This window comes from Chiloscyllium plagiosum, chromosome 17 (assembly GCF_004010195.1).
Source record: "Chiloscyllium plagiosum isolate BGI_BamShark_2017 chromosome 17, ASM401019v2, whole genome shotgun sequence".
Lineage (NCBI taxonomy): Eukaryota > Metazoa > Chordata > Chondrichthyes > Orectolobiformes > Hemiscylliidae > Chiloscyllium > Chiloscyllium plagiosum.
Genome location: NC_057726.1, coordinates 22,829,151 through 22,852,458, shown reverse-complemented (window position 1 = coordinate 22,852,458; position 23,308 = coordinate 22,829,151). Strand labels below are relative to the sequence as shown.

Genomic DNA, 23,308 nt, shown 5'->3' with positions numbered 1-23,308 from the left:
CCCCCCCCATCCTCCATCCCCCATCCCCCACATATTTTGTCACACAGCACTGGCTTCAGCCTTGGTCATTCACAGTTCCTAACCTCCCCATAATCTCTTTATGCACTGTCATTATCATCTCTTTATTGCTACTTTTGCTTCTCGAGCTATGACTCACCTTCTCTCAGCCTCGTATAAATACCTCCCTATTTCTCCTTTTTTTTAGCTTTGACAAAGGGTCAGTTAGACTCGAAACATCAGCTCTTTTCTCTCCTTACAGATGCTGCCAGACCTGCTGAGATTTTTCAGCATTTTCTCTTTGGGTTTCAGAAGGCCAGCCACTCTGGAACCTCAGTCAGAGAGTTGTGCTGCTGAAGTAGGTTGACCAGAGTGAGGGTGCCTCAATATTTAGACATCTTGAATGGTCTGTGCATTAATCATCAAATATCTGGCATCTCAACCACTATGTGAATTGGGTCATAGTGGAAGTGCAAATGCAAGATTGGACTCAGCTGCAGTTGCACATATTTCAGCTGTCTCTCTTTATGTCAATGGAGCCTTTGGCTCTAATGATTCCTCTGACATACCATAGTGAGGCCTTCATCATTGAGTTGGCAGACTTCACACCTGATACAGGACCATTCCAGTGCCAGATGAAATACAACAGTGCTGCAAAAGTGTCTCAACAAGCATCAGTGCAATTAATGCGCTTCCCAATCTAATCTGGGAAAGATCTCCAGCAGCAAAAGTGCATCAGGGAATGCAACTCATCTCTTTTTAAATTGTTTTGAGATTGAGAAGTATTAATGATCAATGTGTATTGTTATTAATTCATGATATGAGTCGAGTCGTTAAAAGTTTGAGTTCAAGCTCTATTCAAGGCATGAGTAAAATATCTGCATTGATACATTGCAGTATCACTGAGAAAGTACTGCCCTATTGAAGGTATTATCTTTAGGGTGAGATTTTAAACTCAGGCCCTGTCAACTTTCTCACATGCCATTAACGATCTCACTATTTCAGAGAACTCTAGGAGTTTCCTATTGGATGCTTTGTCAAATATTTACTCTACAACCGCTCTCAGTAACACAGGTAACTTAGTCAAAATGGTCATGCTGTGTATATCTCATAACCATATTTCCTGCATTAAACTGTCAATATTCCTGCAAGTTGTTGATTGTAAAGTTATTCCAGGGCACCCTAAGATTATGGAAATGCTACATAAATACAGGTTAGGAGGAACCGTTTCAACTAAATTCAATATCACCTAACATTATATCGACAAACTTGCAGTATCAGAACTTCAGAAATGAATTCATCCTAACAATGTAAATTACATTCATACGAAGGAATTTTCTATGCATCATTTTTAATGGCCTAGCCTGTTCACATTTGAGTTTTGTGATATCAGAGACTTTGAAAGTAGACCATCTGACAGACAGTTTATTTGTAATGAGTCAACCTAACATGTGAGTTGATCAACAAAGGTTTGTCTTCACAACTGCTTTGCAAGGAATTGTCAGTTAAACTGGGGAATGAAAGAGGAAGTGAAACTGCTGAAGGTTTTCTTGCTCCTTCAGTCAAGACCATGATGATTTCCAAACTTCCCCAGCGTTTTCAGGAAATGCAGTACTCTGCTGTTGTGTACACTCTGCTAGTAACTTACAGCAGTTCTCTTGTTGGTGATCATTTCAACAACACAAAAATAAAGTGCAATTATATAACTTAATAAAACATCCCAAACTCTCAGTAGTCTTATTAGACAGAATTTGATGCTAGGCTACACAAGAAGATATTAGGGACGTAACCAAAAATTCAGTCAAAAGATTAGGTTTGAAGGAGTGTTTTGAAGGAAGAGGATATGGATAAACAACGAGAGGTTTAGAAAGAAATTCTAACATTGGAGGTTAGGCAACTGATAGCACAGATGCTAATGGTTATAAGTGAGATGTAAAAGTACGCTAGAATTAGTAGAATGCAGAGATATAGTCATAGAGTTATACAACAAAGAACTAGTCCCTTTGGTCCAACTTGTCCATGCCGACCAGATATCTTAAACTGATCTAGTCCCATTTGCCAGCCCCCTTAATTTAAAGCTATGCCCCCTTGTAATACCGACTCCATACGCAGGAAAAGGTTCACACTGTCAACCCTATCTAACCCCCTAATCATCTTGTACACAAAGATATAGTCATAGAGTTATACAACAAAGAACTAGTCCCTTTGGTCCAACTTGTCCATGCCGACCAGATATCTTAAACTGATCTAGTCCCATTTGCCAGCATTTGGCCTGTATCCCTCTAAACCCTTCCTATTCATGTAGCCATCCAGATGCCTTTTAAATGTGGTAGATGTACCAGCCTCCCTGACTTCCTCTGACAGCTCATTCCATACACACACCACCCTCTGTGTGAACATGTTGCTCCTCAAGTCATTTTTAAATCTTACCCCTCTCACCTTAAACTTATGCTCTCCTAGGTTTGGACTCCTCTATCATGGGAAAAAGACCTTGTCTATTTACTCTATCCATGCCCCTCATGATTTTATAAACCTCTGTAAGGTCACCCCTCAGTCTCCACTCCAAGGCAAAAAAGTCCCAGCTTATACAGCTTCTCCCTGTAGCTCCAAAACCTCCAATCCTAGCAAAGTCCTTGTTAATTTTTTCTGAACCCTTTCAAGTGTAACAGCATATTTCCTATAGCAGGGAGCCAAGCACTGAATACAGTATTCTAAAAGTGGCCTCACCAATATCCTGTATAGCTGCAATGTGACATCCCAACTCCTATCCACAATGCACTGATCAATTTGTTTGATGGGCTTGAGGAACTTTTGAGATATAAGGACACTTATTCTTGGTTTAATAATTGCCATCAGACCTTTATGAGGAATTAACAGAAAGACTAATATTGAGAAGGGGTTTGTTTTGGCTCCATTAATATTGACTATTGAAAATGTTCTTTTTAAATCACTCCCATACGCATATTGAACTGGAGTCTCCAGTAACTAACCTGTTTGAGATGCTCAGCATTGGCTAATATCGTAAGTTTGCTGCTAGAATCCTCCATTGTTCTCAAGGCGCTTGTCAAAGATATTGCAGGAAGCTCTATTCTTTATTATCGTCACTCAGAGTCTGTGGTTATATGAAGAATTCTTTCTGGCAATAAACTCATTATGGAAATGTTAGAACTGGTGTCACCAGAGTGTTGAAAGTTAAATCAATACCAGGTCAGCTAGGTGGTCTCTGTATGTAAAATAATTGACTTTATCCAGCAGAGATTTGGGGGAGTTTCACTTTCGAGATGCTTTGGCTGAGATACCATTTTGGCAGGGTCAGTAACACCCCTGAAATACCAGGGGAAAGACATAATAACCCAGCAAGGCTTCCATTCTCTTTCTATCTGCAAATCAGCATGTATTTAAGTCGTATTTAGATTAGTGGCACAGCTAGACAAGGTTTTTAAAAAATACAATTATTAAAAGTTGTTATTTTTATGAACTGGTAACACACACTTTTTAAACAACATATATTTATGCCATGCAATTTGGATAGGAATGTGTTAACATGGCTTAAACTGAAACCTGTAGAAAGTTGACCCTGAGTTTTAAAGTTGTAATTGCAGTTCAGTATCCAGACAAGTGGCAGTCCCCTGTTTGAAACTTATCGCTGTCCTGCCTAGTTTTCAGAGAAAGTGCTGTGTATGTCTGGATAAAGGATTATTTATCATTCTTGTACCTCTCTCTCCTGCCAGCAGTAACAGTTAGAAATTTCAACATTTGGAGACTGGGGAAAGACAGAAGCACTACACCTAACGTTTCAATTTACCACAAGGTCTACGAAAAATGTTCACTTGATTCTGAAAGTAAACTTTATAAGTTAGATCCGACACCTGTTTGGAATTGCATTCTCCATGGTACTGAGCTGAAGGGAGACTTGCCTGCTGAACAAACTCTTCTAGTCACAGAGGTCGACAGCATACAAAAAGGCTATTTGGCTCATTGCGTCCACGACAGTCAAAAACAAACACCTAACTATTTTAATCCTATTTTCTAGCACTTGGCTCTTAGCCCAGTATGCTTTGGCATCACATCTAAATAATTCTTGAATGTAATGAGGGTTTCTGCCTCTCCCACCCTTACAGGCAGTGAGTTCCAGATTCTCACCACCCTCTGGTTGAATACGTTTTTCCTCACATCTCCTCTGAACCTTCAGTCTGTTACCTTAAATCTGTGCCCTCATCCCCTCCCCCACCATCATTGATTCCTCCATCCAAGGGAAAAGTTTCTCCCTGTGTACCCTACCTCCACCTCTCATAATCTTATACTCCTCGATCTCTTCTATTCTGAGGAAAACAACCCCAGTCTGTCCAATCTCTCTTTGTAAGTGAAATTCTCCAGCCCAGGCAACATCCTGGTAAATCTCCTCTGCACCTCCTCCAGTGCTATCACCCCCCCTCCTATATCCACTGCAGCCCCTCCAGTGCTATCAGCCCCCTCCTATATGCTCTGCATCCTCTCCAGTGCTATCACACCCCCTCCTATATCCTCTGCACTCCATCCAGTGCTATCACCTCCCTCCTATATCGTCTGCACCCCCTTGAATGCTATCAACCCCTCCTATAATGTGGATTTCAGAACTGCACACAATACCGTAGCTGTGGCCCTATTAAAATTTTATACAGTACCAGCATAACCTCACTGCTCGTAAACACTATGCCTCAACTAATAAAAGCAAGTATACCATATGCTGCCTTAACTGCAATAAGCAGCAGCCTTGATACATTAATGGACCAATATGCACGCACACCAAGGTCCCTCTGGTCTCTGGTGCTTTTTGGGGTCCGACTATTCATCATGCATTCCCTTGCTTTGTTTGTCCTATCCAAGTGCATCACCTCACATTTGGCTGGATCTAATATCATTTGCCACTGATCAGCCCATCTATATTTTCTTGCAGTCTAAGTCTATCTTCCTCACTATTTGCCATCCCACCAATTTTCGTATTATCTGCAAACTTACTGCTCAACACTCCCACATTCATGTTCTAGTCATTCACATTAGCCACAGCAAAACGGGTCCCAGCACAATTCCCTGTGGGACTCTACTGGACACAGACTTCTTGATGGCTATGTTCCAATGTCGATTTGAATCACAGGATAGTTGCAGAAAAGGAAAGCCATTATTTTCATGTTTAGCATGAGACTTGCTAAATCTTACCTCACACTCTTTAGAAATTACCCCTGTGTGGAGAATTTCCTGATCCCTGTACAAAATGTAGCTGTTACTAGAATCCATGATTCTTCTTGAAACCTTTGTAATTTAACTTGAAATAATGTTCTGGAACATTTTCTATAGACAATTATTTGTGTACCACTGTAAGACTAACTCTCAGCCTCCCATTAGACTGAAAAATGCAAAATGCAAATTTTCACTACTTAGATCTCTGATGTTGTGTATTGCCTTTATAGTTCATCCAACACTTGCTCTGTTCTGTCTTAGTGACAAGTCTCTGAATTTAGACATCAAGTTCAGCAAAGTCCACTTTGCACTTAAGCTAAACCTGGCCTATGGTTGCATTTGAAGATAGGGGAATGGTCGGAAATGATCAGGTTCTGGTGTGAAACCATACCACAGTATGGCAGTATCTTCAGGTTCAAAAACTGAGAGGAAAGAAATTCTGCATAACCTTTATTTGACCTAGACTATCTACTGCTGTCTCTGCAGACAGAAAAAAGTGGAGGAGATGTTTGATTTCCAGCTTTGATATCAGGCAGTGCATTTGATCAAAGAAACTTTTCTGACAAGTAATGAATAATTGCATCCTGGAATCTCAGCAATGCCTTGAAATTAATTCTTCGAAAGCTGTAAATTTGGAAACTGATAACTTACTCATACATGCCTCACTGCTGTGAGCTCTGCTTCTCTGTGAAAATAATACCATTCCTGAAGAATGAAGTAACTGAGGAGATTGAAGCACAGCTTACTTGTAGATGTGAACATTTTAATTCACCCAAATGGTCTCAAAAATAAAAGAAACTCCTAACCAAAGGACTTGTGCACTGAGTGCATTGTATTCACTCAGAATCCAACCCACTAAGACTTATTTTTCAGTTATGTTGGAATGGACTTTACAGCCATTTTACAGGAACATGTTGTAATCACTAATTATTCACTTTCGTATTATGTTAAAAATATCTTCCATTTGCTCAAATTTCTCACAGATTTATATTGGCAATGGTTATATAGGGTAGGCATGCTTATCAACTCTTTTCTGCCTACAGAACATAGAACATAGAACAATACAGCACAGAACAGGCCCTTTGGCCCTTGATGTTGCGCTGACCTGTGAACTAATCTAAGCCCATACCCCTACACTATCCCATCATCATCCATGTGCCTATCCAAGGACTGTTTAAATGCCCCTAATGTGGCTGAGTTAACTACATTGGCAGGCAGAGCATTCCACGCCCTTACCACTCTCTGAAAAAAAGAACCGGCCTCTGACATCTGTCTTAAATCTATCACCCCTCAATTTGTAGCTATGCTGTGCAAGTTGGTGTCATCATCCTAGGAAAAAGACTTTCAGTGTCTACCCTATCTAATCCTCTGATCATCTTGTATATCTCTATCAAATCCCCTCTTATCCTTCTTCTTTCCAATGAGAACAGACCCAGGTCTCTCAGCCTTTCCTCATAAGATCGTCCCTCCAAAACCAGGCAACATCCTGGTAAATCTCTGCACCTTTTCCAATGCTTCCACATCCTTCCTGTAATGGGGCAACCAGAACTGTACACAATATTCCAAGTGCGGCCGCACTAGCACTTTGTATAGGTGCAGCATGAAATTACAGCGCTGGAACTCAATCACTCTACCAATAAAACCTAACACACTATGATGATGCTGGAAAGCTTCAAGCAAGTGATGAGCCAATTTCTCATGTTGTAGGCATCTTTCCTTCCCAAATTACTACAATTGATCATTTTTCAAAAACAACAAATGGTACACATTTGATCCTTACTTCTATATAATATTACGTTCCATTAAATGCCCATTACTAAAGTTTGCTCCAGATGCAAATGCACAGTAATTTCCATTCTTACATTTTACAATTGCAACATCTAAGCAGAATTCCAATAGGACCTTCAGTGCTAATTTTACAACTTGCCTGCTACAGTTCTTTGTCATTACTGTCTTTTTTCCTACGTTAAATGTTTATCCCACATGTCAACCAATGGACAAAATATTTCATCCATCATTTTCTTTTGGTTGTAGGTTTGCTCACTGAGCTGGTAGGTTTGCTCTCAGACATTTTGTCACCATGCTAGGTAACATCATCAGTGAGCCTCCGGTGAAGCACTGGTGTTCTGTCCCGCTTTCTATTTATATGGCTTGGTCTGTTGAGGTGGGTGATATCATTTCCAGTTCTTTTTCTCAGAGGTTGGTAAATGGGATCCAAATCAATGTGTTTGCTGATGGAGTTCTGGTTTGATTGCCAGGCCTATAAAAATCCCTGTGTGTGTCTCTGTTTAGCCTAGTAGCTACCTCCGATATGTCTTTAATGTATGTTAGTGTGGCTGGAGTGTTTGAACGTGTTGTGTCTTCTTGTTTGCTTTTGTTGTTTAAGAATCAGCAGGCTGTGTTTGTCGGGTATCCATTGTTACTGAATACTTTTCTTCTGATGCTTGTAGTTCCTGGGTGCTGCAGTATGTTGTGACCCATTTATATAATGTCCTGATACAGCTCCATTTGTGGGTGTTGGGATGATTGCTCCTGTAGTTGAGTATCTGGTTGGTGTGTGTTGCTTTCTTGGAGATGCTGGTCTGCAGTTCACCATTGACTGTTCTTTCCACTGTGACATCTAGGAAGGGGAGTCTTGTTGTTGTTTGCTTCCTCTTTTGGTGAATGTATGCCAGTAAGGATTTGTTAATGATATTATAGGGTTCCTTTAGTTTGTTCTGTTTCATGATGATAAAGATGTCATCCACATAGCGGACCCAAAGTTTGGGCTGGATTATGGGGAGGACTGTTTGTTCTAGTCTCTGCATCACTGCTTCTGCTAAGAATCCTGATATTGGTAATTCCCATGGGTGTCGTGTCAATTTGTTTGTAGCTCTTGTCATTGAAGGTGAAGTGGGTAGTAAGGCACAGATCTACGAGCTTGAGGATGCTGTCCTTGCTAATGGAGTTGCTGCTGTCTGGTGTTTGTGTCCTTGATTCGTCAAGTAGTGAGATCAGTGTTTCTTTGGCCCAGCTGATGTTAATTGATGTGAATAAAGCCGTTACATTGAAGGAGACCATGACTTTGTCCTCTTCTATATTAGTGTCTTTGACGTTCAGAAATTCTTGGGTGGATGGATGGAGTGGCATGAGTCATCAACTAGGTGTTTTACTATGTTCTCAAAAATCACAATCATTTTCTTTCTCACTAAGAACCAAGATGAGACAAGTGACAATATAACAAGGTGAGGGCAGATGGATGGCTGGAAGTGGAAGACAGAAAGGTGAAGGAAAAAGATGGCAGAGTGGAAAGCTAAATGAGTATTGAGTGTGATGGGATTTCTGAGAACTACAGCTTGCAGTCTTTAGCCCCTGTATAGACATGGCACCTCCCACCTGAAAAGTAAAACAAGTGAATAAAGCAACCCTCACCCAAAGAAATTATCTTATTTATTTATCATTTGTTCTCCCCTTATTTCTTAACCATATAAAATCACCGTATTTTTCTTTTGCACTTAATTTCATAAGAACATAAGATTTCAACATTTCCACTGAGATATAATTCATTTCTTCATTAACCTACAACAAAATGTGTTACATAACCTTAAAGGAACATTAAATCTTGGAAGAAATTAATTTGTGTTCAAGTATGAAATATTTTATACATTCAACAAAAGAACTCAATAAAAATAAATTATGGTGTGTGTAATCCTCACAGTTATGGAACATATGAATCCAATGGAATTGACTTAAAACTACTCTGAATTTAGCAAGCGACCTAGCTGGATTACTGTCATCACAAGGCAGCTAGGGGCAGGCAATAAGTACCCCATCCATGATGTCTTGGTTTTAAGAAGGAATAAAAATAGATGTAATGTATCCATGTTTATTATTGTGCCTCTTTGCATATCAGGTTCACTCATTCTGTAAATATTGTATCACACCTTACTGTTTGGTGCTCTGATTTTTAATATTACAAGGGCAAGCAATGTTCACTCTTGCTCACTTGCAAACGAATCTGGATAGGTAACTAATTTATTTAATTTTGATTGGCTATTTCAGGCAGTTCCCCAAAGATGAGCAATAGTAACTCGGAACAGTCAAATGTAATTCAGCTCTCCTGCATGTCATTTTCTGTGTGATAAAGTCAGCATATTGGTTACAATGAAATTTTGATTTGACCTGTTGGCATCAGTTTTCATGATTGGTGTTTTCATTTCAGAAGTGATGTAATGTCAGTCAAATGTCTTGGGATAGGATGAGGGCTTAAAAAGGTTCTTTATAAATTCACATTGTTCATTGCAAGCGGTATTTGAAATATTTTGGAAATTGATCATCTGTATAATTATGGATTACATCTGGGCATGTTTGTAGTATCAATTTCAGCCAAAGCTGAAATACTTGTGGAAATTTGGAAAGTAACATTGGTTGGTTAAATCAGTCTATAAAGTATATAATCCATTCATCCATGCCTTTGATGGTTCTAGACTTGATTATTCCTATGTAATTCTGACTGGTCTCCCACATTCTACCCTTTGTAAACTACTGATCATCTAATACTCTGCTGCCCATGTCATAACTTGCAGCAAGTCCTGTTCCTCTATCATTCCTACATTGGCTCCCAGTCAACCAATGGCTTGATTTTAAAGGTCTCACTTTTGTGTGCAAATTCTTCGATTGCCTTTCCCTTTCTAATTTCTGCAATATTCTCCAGCTTCAGAGCCTGCTGGGATATCTCTGCTCTTCTACTTCTGGTCTGACCTGCCTTCCCAATCCTAATTCTCCATCACTGGTCACCTTTTAGTCATATAGGCTCTGAGTTCTGCAAGTGTGATCCTGTACATCTCCAGAAAGTAAAGGAAATGTGAAGAAATATTGTCACAGTATTACGATGGAGATTGAATTCTTGGCTCCATCAGGATCAAAAGTCTATTTTGGAAAGAAGTTCAACACAATGGACCTTGAGATTAGTTTCCATAAAAGTACTTGTCACCTTAGTTGTCGTATGAATGCTTGCAATGAGTTTTCTTTTGTGTAACCAAACTCTTGCTAAAAGCAAACATTTGGTAGCAGATATAATTGGAATGAAATTACTGCACCATGTAATCAGTCAGGTGTGGTAACAATGAAATACAGACATTTAGTCTGTATTCTCAGCACCAGAATGTCTAATTCCAAGCTTTGATTCATTGCTGGTTCCTATTCATTGCCTGTGAGCATGCCTTTTTTACCCAGGTCTCACTTCCTCTGTCTCCAAATATCGATGATAAGGCATGCTTGTGTCAAACAAAGCTCAGACAAGAGTTTGTAATTTCTCTGTAGGGCAACTTCATTCTTGAGGCCCCTTGGAAAGAGAAATCTTTCCCAATGTCAATAATTTGAGGGAGAGTCAGCAGAGACACACAATGAGTTATGAGTTCCAAATCTGGAGTTATGGTTTGATTGGGATTGTGGGGTTCAGTTCCTTTTTTATATTAAGCAGGAGTCCTAGGTATCTGCTGTTAATATTCATTTAAAAATGCTTAGGGTGTTCAGTATCTTTTGATCTGCAAACTCATTATAAAATACTTAGGGTGTTCAGTATCTTTTGATCTGCAAATTTACACAATATCTATAACCTATCCAGAATTATATTGCTGAAGAGGTGTGAAGATTAAGGAAAAAAATCTGTGGGCAAGCATAATTTACAACTTGACAGTCCTTAGTAATGTGTGTTAGTGTGTGTGTGTATAATGTAGGATTCATTTTCTACACTTTCAAACATCAACCTATCACAAGGTTCATTAACTGTATAGGGTTATGTGTGCCAAGTAAAGGAGTGGGGAGCATATGACTGAAATCTAGTGATTTTTAAATAATTGGTAAATGCTTTTGTTCACACTGTATTCAGTGCACGCTTGTAATTTTAAATGATTTTGAAATTCAATCAAACAGGCCAAGTTGTTTTTAACAGAGGACAGTAGTCTGCTTTTCTTTGGGATTATAAGTTTGTTTTCTGCAGTATAAAAGTGGGGCTTGGCTTGGCATCTCGTTTGTAAATCAGGTAAAATTATCCTGAACATCACATCATTCCCACGCAGTTTCCTTTTCATTTACGTGATTAGTCCTGCCTTATTGAGTAAATTCACAGAACAGGATTCAAACTCTAGGCACAGTTTAATGCAGAAGAACACCAAACGATTGCAATTGTTACTGGCATAAATTATTCTAAATTCCTGCTGAATGGAGTCTGTTTGTGATTGCAGAATGCCTTGAGAAGTGTTTGGGTATGAAAAGGGTGCAGTGATGTGCCTCTTGAACATGCCTCCTGATGATAGTTTAGACACAAGTTACAGCAGCATACAGTCTTGGGTATGGTAAGACAATGCTGGACATCAGCACAAAGCACTGTAGCCAAGGGAGGAATTTAATGTCCTCCTCTGTAGTGAGCAGTAGTGTGGGGCTGGGAAGCAGGTATTCAATGGGGAGGGAGGGTGTGGGGTGCGAACCCCAACTTTCTTTTGCCTGTGCTTCAATGAAGTCTTTGACAGGAAGTCCTATGGACTGTTGTCCCTTTCCATGGCCAACAGAGGCCTTGAGGTAGACAATTAAAGCCCATCTAAGGGACTGTTACCGATGCTTTTTAATAGTGCGTGGGAACCCACAAGTTCTCTCTTATAGCATTACTGAGCAATGGTGAACCTCCACCTCTGGTGCCAGCTCTTGGAGGAGGTACTTTATCCCCTGTTGTTCTTGATCTCGCCTTTGACCAGTTAAGTGATTTGGTATAGTTCACTGAGTCTCCCAAAAGAGAAGTTAAATGGCTCACTCACTTGACAACCAGCCAGTGGGCAAGACTCTTGTTACTGTCATTAACTATTGGCCTGGGCAACTCTACTTGATTGAAGTACTGTTATTACAGAGAGGAAGAAAGGATTGCACTGTTGTGCTACCTTTAACTCGATAAAATACAAGTGCTTAACAGGAACATGTCAAACAAAATGAGACATCAAGCCATGCAAGATGATGTTAGGGCAAAGGATCAAATATATGTTCAAAGAAGTAAATTTGAAATCGAGTCTGAAAGGAGAAAAGCAAGGTAGCGAAGCAGAGAGATTTAGGGAGGAAATTCTATAACCAAGGAGCTTTTCCATCAAAAGCATGGTAGCCATTAGAGGAAATATTAAAATAGTGATTGAGAAGGTGTCAGAAAAAAGTTGTGGAGATGGCAAAGCGCATGGCCTTTGAGGGATTTGCAAGTAAAGGTGAAAGTTTTAAAACTGTGACGTTGCTAATCAGGAGCCAATGTAGCTCAGAAAGCACAAGGATGACAGATGTGTTTTTTGTTGTCCTCTCCTTAGGTACAGAATAGAAGCTTTGCAGTACAGGATGTTTGCCATACAGACCCAAGCACTGATGGTTAGGGCATCAATTTAATATTTTGATATTTCACAAGTTGGTCCTAGTGTTGCCAGGTTGGATGTAGAATGTCATCAACATCAGTCGTTTCACAGGAGACCTCTTTTGTGGGGGAAGGGGAAGGCTGATTGTTCAAGTGGAGCTGCACTGTAGAAGGCAGACATGAAACAGTAGCTGCCTTCAACAGAGCATTTCATGTGAATTTTTTCCTGACAGTGTTATATGTAGCGGCTTTGCAGTGTATTTTGTGATGTAATGCCTATCGTTTAGAACTTAAAATTTGTTGGTGGTTTCTGTGTTTAATCCAATATATTTATCTGAGCCATAAATACCTGAAATTTTGATGTATTGAGCTCTCTCTCTCTCTCTCTCTCTCTCTCTCCATTTAAAACGGTCTGGTTATGGGTGCAACTGGATAGCCTAGTATAGGGGCATGGACCATAAGTGTGATGGTGGGGGATAAACAGTACATAGTCTGGCTTTGGAAATGTTGAGGGCCATGGGAAGAGGGTAGAGGCATCACATTGATGATTTTTCATCTCGAATCATATCCTAGCCATAAGGGGTAGGATCAAATATAGGTTATCAAGGCCAATCCATCAAGCAATGATTATGAAGAGTTTTGCCTGAAGTGTGATAAGGAAGTCTGCAACTTCTTTCTGACATCTTCTCAACCACTACTTTAATATTTCCTCAAATGTTAACTATGCTTTCAACTGGACAGGTCCTAGATTATGGAATTCCCCCCCTAAATCTCTCTGCCTCACTACCTTAGTTTTCTCCTTTCAGACTCGATTTCAAACTTACTTCTTTGACCATACTTTTGATCCTTTGCCCTAGCATCATCTGATACCGGCAGGATAAGTACTGTATCTGCAGTGTAAATTTGATGCTCATTCAGGATTACTTGGGAACCCTGCTCGAAGAGTCTGTGGAAGCTCGTGAGAGAAATTGAAGGAAGGTTACGCTGACACAGCAGATGCTGGTTGTTCTTCTGAGGTTCTTCTGAGACATAAGTATCTGAACGGAGTGCAGGGGAATTTACACTTTTTCTGTCTGACTTGTGAATCTTGGTATGGAATGAGGCGAGTTTTATTCCCCAGCACTAATACTCGATGAGTGCAAAAAGCAGAATGCTTAATAGACTTGATGCTTGAAGGAAACAACCTCTAAGCTGTGAGTGTTGTTAATTACTCCATCGGAAGTTTGTTAGGTACTAGCATTTGTAGAACAAATTTCAGTTTTCTTTCTTTTTTTTGTCAAGTGAGTGTACAGGTATATCCTCTGACCTTAAAGGGTTAAAAAGCATTACCAGTCACAAATAGATACTGTATTTTCTATGTATGAGTTTCTTTTTTTTTGTATGAGTTTATTGTCTTATTATCAAATTACTACTTACTACTTGCCTCCAGGTTTAAACTTGCCTACGCAGATAGTGCTGAGAATTCTGTCAAAAAAACAAATAATAGCAAAGTAAACCATCTAACTAAACGTGTTGTTCAATTCTCAAACAAGTAGAGAGCTGAATTTATCTGACAAGCACAATTTACATGTCTTTGATGTTGACTGCTGAGGCATTGTTTGATTATTGTTAAGAATAAACAGTAATTTTACTGAGCACTTTACTTCAATGGTATGCATCAAAGAGAATTGCTTTTAATTTAAACAACGGTTTAACCACTTTAAAACAAAACAGTGCTTTTAATCATTTTACAGTTTTCCCAGTTAGATACTAATGGTGTACCTGGAGGGGATGTAAAAATACTTTATACCATTTACCTTATAAATGCAGAAAGTTGGAAGTAAGAGTGAGTCTGCTCAGCTTCACATCACAAAGAGGCACTTTTTTCCTCACCTTATGTCAATATGCTTATGTTTATTGAGATATCTTGTGTAGCTTTATAATTGCTGTGTAACTTTGGTCCTTTAAGAAATTCAGCAGGATTTGAACATCGGGAATTTGTTAAACAGGTGTTTTCTTCACAAGAATACTTTTGACAAATGCTCCTTGTGTTTGTTGGAAAGTAATGTTTATCTGATCAAGGCATAGTTCAGTGACTCGGTTGTAAGCCTCAACCCATTGAAGCAGCTTGTGATTTATAAATACGTTTTTCACCCACAATGCCCACTACTTCCTTAACTATTTCCAATGCCAAAGTGTGAGAGGGGTTAACCTATGTCTTCAGTAGCTGGGTGATAATCTGGCTCAGTAGATTGTACCTATCCCTTTTCAAATGTTCACTCTGCTAGATCGTGTTGCAGGTGGTGAAAATGAAAATCTACTCCTTAGTCACTTATTGAAACGTTTCTTTTTTACACACTTAGCATCTATAAATTTGTGATTTTCTTTGTTTGATTGGTCACATGCAGATGCAGATTATTGTGTTTGAATCATCTTTTCAATACTGTCACTGGGGCTATGCCAACTTTATGCCTGCAAAATAACATCATTGCATCATCTGTAATTTTCCAGGAATACTTTGCATCTGGTTCTTTGCCTTTCAATATTTGTAAATTTTAATATTCTTTTATAGCCCCACGATTTTTTGCTCTTGAGTGATCCAGTTTCTGCGTATTTTGTGTATTGGGAAGAATTAACTTCTTGGAAATATACAAGTGGAATTCATTTTCTCCCTGGAACCGTAGGCTTATTAACAAAATTGAAGCTAATTTAATCTTTAATACGAGGCTTTTGTCCAATTTTTTTGTGAGAACGCAACTTTCAACATACTAATCTAATTTCTGCAGAATTGCTTCAGAAGAACCGAGTCTTTTTTATGCACAAGTTCTTAAGGATTGTAATACATACAACTCATGTACGAGCTGTATTCTGGTGTATGTATTCTGGCCCTTCCCTTACCTTACAGTGCCTTGTAAACTAAACATGCTGGAACAAATGAAAGCAGGATGCTGTAAAAAAAAGTGCAGTTTAAATTGTGTTGTAATCCAAATTTCACAAAACTATTCCCAGTGTACCCGGTCACACGACATTAAATTGTTTGAACAAGTTACTTTTGGGTGAATGTTAGCTCTCTTTTTAAGCTCGCTAATGTACTAAAACACACCTTTAGTATCTACAGTTAATGTAGCCTCGTGTATTACTCGAGTCACAGATAAGGCACAGATGAAAAGAATACAGCACTGACAGCCAATCTGTTGTAAGTGATGGTGTCGTTTAGCAATGAGTAAAACAATTAGCTTCAACAGTCGTAGTCTTGAAAAGAGAAAAGCAGTCAACTATGACTATCGTAAGGTCATAAGAAGTTGGATCAGATATAAGTCATTTAGTCCATCAAGCCCAGTCCATCATGCAATGAGATTATGGCTTATTTGACTGTGGCCGTAACTACATTTTCTTGCCTGCTCCCATAATTCTATTGTCAATTAATAATCTGTCTAATTCAGCCTTGAATATATTCAAATGACCCAGCATCCACTGCTCTCTGGGTAAAGAATTCCAAAGACCGGCTACTTCCTGAGAAAAGAAATTCCTCCTTTTCTCTGTCTTAAATGGATGATCCCTTCTTGGTTGTCACTTGGTGATTGCTGTCTACATATTCCCTTGTTTAAACATTGAGGGAAAATAGAATTGAGCTGACTCCATATATCTCAGGAGTGAATAGCCTGTTTGTAGTCTGGACTGGCATTGGGCCATTTAGGTGGCGATCTCAAGGGACATCAATACCAGGAAACTATAACTCCATCAGTCAGCACCTACATGAGGGAAGGTGAGAAAGCTAACCATTAAGGTTGACTAATGACTGATAATTACAAAGCAGAAAATATACTGAGCAGTTTTAATAATTTCATAAACTGCATGAACAAAGCTTGTTCTGTCCAAGAATGCCATCAGAATCTAGGCATTGAATTACTGCTTCATGTTCATTCTAACAGTCTATTACTTCATAGTCTACATCAGATATGCCCATGATTTTGATTTTATGAAAGTCTGAGCTATGTAGCTTCACAGGCTACATATAAAGTTTAAACCAATGTTTCTATTACTGTGCATTTATTAAGCTCAGAGGAGAAAGTGAGGACTGCAGGTGCTGGAGATCAGAGTCGAAAAGTCTGGCGCTGGAAAAATACAGCAGAGGTCAGGCAGCATCAGATCTGATTTAACATTGACCAGCAATGATGCAGTAGGCTTCAGAATGGTGTCTTGAATGCCTCTAAGCCTACAAAATTCAACCAGGATCAATCAGCAAATGACAAAAAGAATGGAATTGACGTGCCAGATTATCAGAGCTTGTGTATTATCAGCAACAATGGCTTGCATTTATATAACATCTTTTAACATAGGAACATCTCTGTAGGTGCTGTGGAGGATTAGCCACATACAGGATGATGCTGAGGCAAAGTTGGTGTGGAAATATCCAACTGTAGGGCTCAGCTGAAGGTACTGCTATCAACAGCAGGAAAAAGGAAATGGGTGGGAGGGGTGTGTGCTAAATGCAATAGCAGCCGGAGTTCCAGCTTGTGAAGTTCCTGCAGAGTTTACTGCCACAGGAGAGTACAGTGATTAAAAACCAATCCCATTTTAGGCGGCAATTTTTGTTTTATGTTTCGTGATTTGTTGGATATTATGGAATTGACATGATATGAACATAATTCTTGAAGCATGGTATTAGATCCCACAAGTATTTCTTCCACAAATCAAGTTCCAAAACTGACACAATTCCTCTTGGCATAGATCAATCTAATTGCACCCGTATTTTAAAATTGCATGACATACAGTCAATCAGATTGATCCTGAATTGTCCTGTTGAGTCGTTTTTAGCTGAGTTCTAGTCTAGTGGGCTACATGATTCAGACAAAATCAACACTTTCACAGGCCATCTTCTGATGCCACCAAATATTTTCTAGTAAAGTGTACAAACTGATTTATTTTCTTATTTGCTGTTCGTACAGGTCATTTAATGCAGAGTATTTTGTGCTTTCTTCACAGCCTGCTGGTTACATGGAGGATGCCATTTCATACAGTGCTATTGAGGATGTTCAGCTGCTGTCGTGGGAGAATGCACCAAAATACTGTTTACAGCTCACCATCCCTGGAGGCACTGTTCTACTTCAGGTAAAGTTTTGCACACTGCCTCTGAGATATTCAACCACAGACATCTTACCATGAGCCAATTTGCAACTATTTCATTTTGGTAGGGAGGATGGAAGAGAAGTGGGCAGGTATTTTGGAAGGATGGCCAGAAATGTCTGAAGGATTTGAGAGGGATTATTTAGCTAAAGCGAGCAATTACCACTTGCTTCTCCCAACACCTGGACATGGTTTCTGCGATCAAAAATGAAGCGACACTTACCATTGACCTCGAGCAAAACTGCTACAAAGACGTATTGATCCCAGTAGAAGTGGATTCCCCTTTTGAAACATTAAGTTGAATCTGGCTCGATATAGGGGGAATCTTTAGGTACTCAGGATCAGTGATGTTACCATGAAAGGGAAACAGTAAATCACATTGAAGAATTCTCACAGTGTGCAAACCAAGAAATAAATCTGATAGATTTTCTTCATCTATCAATGCTCTAGGGAGCCAACTCGAAATAAGAACAGGCATTTTATAAACTTTGATTTTTATCATAATGGAAAAAATAATCAAAGATATGAAATTATTTTGTCAGGGTCGAGGAGGTTTTCAGCACGACATTTGAATTCGTGTGCTGTCGAGTATTGAATCTTGTGGAACAAAGATCTTCAGCGTTAATTTGCTTCTCCTTCTGGGACCAAACCAAGAATGCCACAGCTCTCTGAAATTCATTTTAATTATTCCTCAGTGTTCCAGTTAATCCCTAGGATTTCATAAGAATTCTCCTATTAACTTTTGGCCAAGTGACTTATAACTTCTAGACATTAGACCATCAGGAGAGAGTTATGTACCGTAGAATTCCTAGACACTCACTATATGACTGGTCAAGTTCAGTTTCTGGTCAATGACAGTGCCCAGAAGGTGGGGGAATTCCAGGATGTTAATGTCATTGAGTGTCAAGAGAAATGGTTAGATCATTTCTTTTATTTGAGATAGTCATTGCTTAACACTTGTGTGGTGTGAATGCTATTTAAACTTATCTGCCCAAGCCTAAATGCTGTCCAAGTCTTGCTGTTATAGGCACGAGCTGCAGTTGAGACTGGTGATGAATTTTGTGCAATTATCAATGAACATCCCCACTTTTGATCTTTTATGATAGAGTGAGTGTCTTAATGAAGCAGTGGAAGATGGTAGGTCTAGAATATTAATCTGAGGAACTCTTGCAGTGGTATCCTGAAACTGAGATCAATCATCTCCAATAAACAAAACAATCTTAAATTGTGCTAGCTATAATCTAAGACCAGATCAAGTGAATTGGTGAAACAGAAACCACAGAAGTCTTCGATATTTTCTAATCAACCTGTTCAGAGGATTATTATTACCCGCCCTGGAGCAGGTGGGTCTTGATTACTCTGTCCCACAGTTACTTTCACTCACCATTCTCACCTGCTCTTGCTTTAAATCGGCCTGAGCAATTCATTAATAAATTAAACCCAATCACTACTTAACTACTTACAACATTGACAGACTCCCCTCTTTAGATAAATGTTTTGACAACATAAACAATCCTCGAACCAAAACAAATGAAAATGAAACAAAAATGTTCTTTTGTATTTTATATCTTCCCTTATAACCAATCAGAAACATTTTTTCATATTTTGCATAATACAATAAATTTACCATTTCCCTCTTTCATTTCTTTAAACAATCCAAACAAAAATTGATTCGTTTTCATAGTCTTAAATTCTTTTGATTTTTTTTTGAAGGTCTCTAATTATTTATTGGAGCAAGCACTTTTTTTTGTGAAACAATCTGACAACTGATGTCTTGCATCAACCCACTTTATTTGGCATTTTTTAAAATAATATTTCCTTTCTACCAACAAGGCCTATTCTCAAACATTAATCAGCAATATCCGTTGTCACACTTATGTTATCCCAAGGAGAGCTGTTACCCTCGTAACATTCTATGTATTAAACCTTTTCAGATTGCCCTCGTATAGGAATTCCTATAGAAAATTAAGTGTACCCCTGTGTCTATCATCATGCTGAAATTTCAGCACAAAAGTATTTGTCACTTCCTGGGATACCAGACAGCATGTTATTCTTTCCCACCAAGAATATAATAAATTTTGCCATATTTGAATAGGTTTCTGGACTCAAGACTTCCATGAAAAGAGTACGTTTCACCACTATCTAAGTGTGCAACAGATTTCACTGTCAAATCAAACTACATAACTGGTCTGTTTCTTTCCTGGATGCACAATTTTCTTTCTGTGAGGACATGTCTCAGTTTATTTTTTCAAGGCCGACTATGATGTAAAGTAACTCCAAATTTATTCTGCCTTATTTAATCCTGTATATATAATGCTTCCAAAAGCCTGACTTCAATCTTAAATTCAATTTTTATTTTATTTATCTTGCGTCGCTCATGTGTTTTGGAGCCCATCCACGTAAATTATTGGCGTGTGTCTTAGCAATGGCTGTCAGTTTATCATTGTGATTGTAATAGAACGTTGCTGGATCCGCTTTAAGCTAAATGCAACCTACCTTCAGCAAGATAGAATTAATTGAGAAGCAGCATATCTTGCCACATCATTCAGCACAAATATATTTGTTTCATTTCCAAATCTTTATAAATGCTTGGTACTACAGAACTTAAATTATTTCTAAAACAATACGAAAAGTTGAAAATGCAAGACCAAAAGCTTCAGTTTCTTGTTTCCTTTTAATGAAGTTCCATTGCTTCCCTTTGATATCAACTGTTCCTTTTGGTAGCTTCTCAAAAATATCTTCCTTTCAAATTTTTCATCCTGCATCTTTTGTAGTGATCGTCTTAGATTGCGAGGGGTATGTTGTTTTAACAGCTAAAAGGATCTTCGAGATCAGTTTTCCTGCAGTAGTGGTATCCACTCGAACAGCTTCATCACCAGAATTCTCTTTGAAACTCCAGACCACTGTCTGACCTTAGCCTTGTATGTCTCTTCAGGGAGTATGTTTCCATCTGTCTGATGTGGGGGATTATCTCCAATGTATATATCAAGTTGTTTCCAACATTTTATTTTGGCATCTTTTATCAACTCATCTTCTAACTTATTTGTTGCCACTAAAGCTTTCCAGTCATAAACAAGTGGCACAGTGGTGAGCAATGCTGCCTCACAGCATCGGTGATCTGGGTTCGATTCCACCCTTGGATGACTGTGTGTTTGGAGTTTGCACATTCTCCCTGTGTCTGCGTGGGTTTCCTCCCACAGTCCAAAGATGTGCAGGTTAGATGGATTGGCCATATTAAGTTGCCCATGGTGTCCAGGGATGAGAAGGCGAGGTGGATGAGCCATGGGAAATGCAGGGTTATAGGGATAAGGTAGGACTGGGTGGGATCCTCTTCGGAGGGTTGCTGTGGAAGGTGGGCTGAATGGCCTGCTTCCACACTGTAGGGATTCTATGGTTCTGTGAACTCTAAGCTTTATATAGTTTGTCTATTTTGAGTTTTGATCAAAATTAAGTTCAAATTAGAATTGGATTGAACAAAAGTTGTAAAGAGTTTTGTTTGCTACAAGTGGAGTTGTATTTCCTTGCAGGCCATGTGTGAAACAATCATGTTTCACCTTGTTTATGAAGAATGTTTTTATATTTTATCCAATATTGGGAAAGTGAATTACAATGGGACACTATGGTATTCATTCTCCATGCATCACAATTTACCAAGTAAATGACCAAAGATCTTGACATGTGTACTTACGAAATAGCTACAGGAATAGAACATTCAACCCACCCCCAAACCTGCTCTCCCATTTAATAAGATCATGGCTGATTTGATTATTACCTCAAATCCCAGTTCCATCTACCCTGATAACCCTAAAAAGCTGAGATAAAGCAGAGGAAGCTAATAAGGGTGTTAATGGAAGGCTTATCCTTTTCCAAAACCAAGTTGAAGCTAATAGAATTATGATCGCTAGAGCCAAAGTATTCCCCCACTTTTACTTCAGTCACCTGCTCTGACTTATTGCCCAAAAGGTCTAATTTTGCTCTTTCTCTAGTAGGAGCATCCACATGTTGATAAACCAAAGGGTTTGTTTCTGTACTATATTACTCTATGACTCTATGTTGCCAACTGAGCAGTGCTGACACAGTTGAAATAAACATGTTGCATACTATTTTGGTAATCCCATAATGGAAGGAGACATTGTATGCATACATACTCTTAAAATCTATTCATGATATTTGTCTTTTAGATCCAAATGGTGGAGAGTTATCATTTGGAGCATTGTTTCTGTGGAGATCTTTGGATGGACAGATAGTGAAGATGGTTAGCTAAGATTACAAAGAGAGCTTGATCAGTTGGGTCAGTGGGCTGAGGTATAGCAGATGGAGTTTAATTTTGATAAATGTGGTGTACTGTACTTTGGTAAAACAAACAAGGGCAGGACTTATACAATTAATGGTAGTGCCTTGGGTCATGTTGTAGGGTAGAGAGACCTACAGGTTCAGGCACATTTTTATTGAAATTTTCATCAGAGGTAGACAGGGTGGACAAGAAGACGTTTAGCATGCTTGCCTTCATTATTCAGACCTCCTGAGTACAGGAGTTGGAATGTCATGTTGAGGTTGTATAGGACATTGATAAGGCCTCTGGAGTACTGTGTGCATTTCTGGTCACCCTGCAATAGGAAAGATTATTATTGAATTGGAGTGGGTTCAAAAAAGATTTACCAGGATTTTCCTGGCAATGGAGAGTTTCACTTATAAAGCTAGGCTGGAACTTTTTTCACTGGAGTGTAGGAGGTTGAGGGGGTGACCTTACAGAGCTTTATAAATTCGTGAGGGGCATATTTAAGGTGAATAGCAAGGGTCTTTCCCCTATGGTGGGGGAGTTCAAAAGAAGGGGGTGTATTTTTAAGGTGAGAGGAGAAAGATTTTAAAAAGCCCATGAGGGGAAACCTTTTTTACACAGCTGGTGATTCATGTGTGGAGTGAACTGCCAGAAGAAATGATGGATACAAGTACAGTTATAATATTTAAAACACATTTGGATGAGTACTTGAATAGGAAAGGTATGGAGTGTTATAGGCCAAAAGCAGGCAGGTGGGACTAGTTTAGTTTGGGATTATGTTCATCTTTGGACTAGTTGTACCAAAGGGTCTGATTCCATGCTGTATGACTGAGTATATTATCTTTTAGATTATTTATTACGACAGATGCTTTGTTAAAGCATACAAAATGCTTTGTTTCCAAAGGCAATGGCATAAGCCATTGAAATGTTTTCTGTCTATTGGTTTGGAGGGGAGGAAGGTACATCACAGGTTAAGGCAACACCAGTAAGTTAATCTAGTGACGCCATAAACTGTTGACATGAGCACTTGCATGATAAAAGCAATGATGTATTGTCCCAATAAAAGCACTGCAAAAGGATGGCTGCCATGAGATTTACAAATACTTAGTAATATTGCACACAATTAATTGCTTTGTGACATACCACCTAAGATGGCTCAAGTCAAATTGTTATTCACCGAATAGTGAACTCCAATGATAGGATAGAATGGAACCAATATGCTGTTTATTATTTTCTGAAGGGTTGGCACTTAGCTTGGTTGATTACACTCAACAATACACTTTTTCACAGCATGGATTTCCAAAACAAAGTACCTTCACGATAGTAATTTGTAAGTTGTTTGCCAACAG

General features: G+C 38.9%; 1 protein-coding gene across 2 annotated transcripts in view; it reads left to right on the top strand.

The window, feature by feature from the left end:
* Window positions 1-23,308, top strand: part of LOC122558273 (c-Maf inducing protein) — a 213,518-nt gene that overhangs the window by 94,909 nt on the left and 95,301 nt on the right. For both annotated transcript variants that reach the window (XM_043706667.1, XM_043706666.1), the window contains exon 2: window positions 17,540-17,665. In XM_043706667.1, coding sequence (XP_043562602.1) covers window positions 17,540-17,665 — 126 coding nt within the window. The remainder of the gene's footprint in view (window positions 1-17,539; window positions 17,666-23,308) is intronic.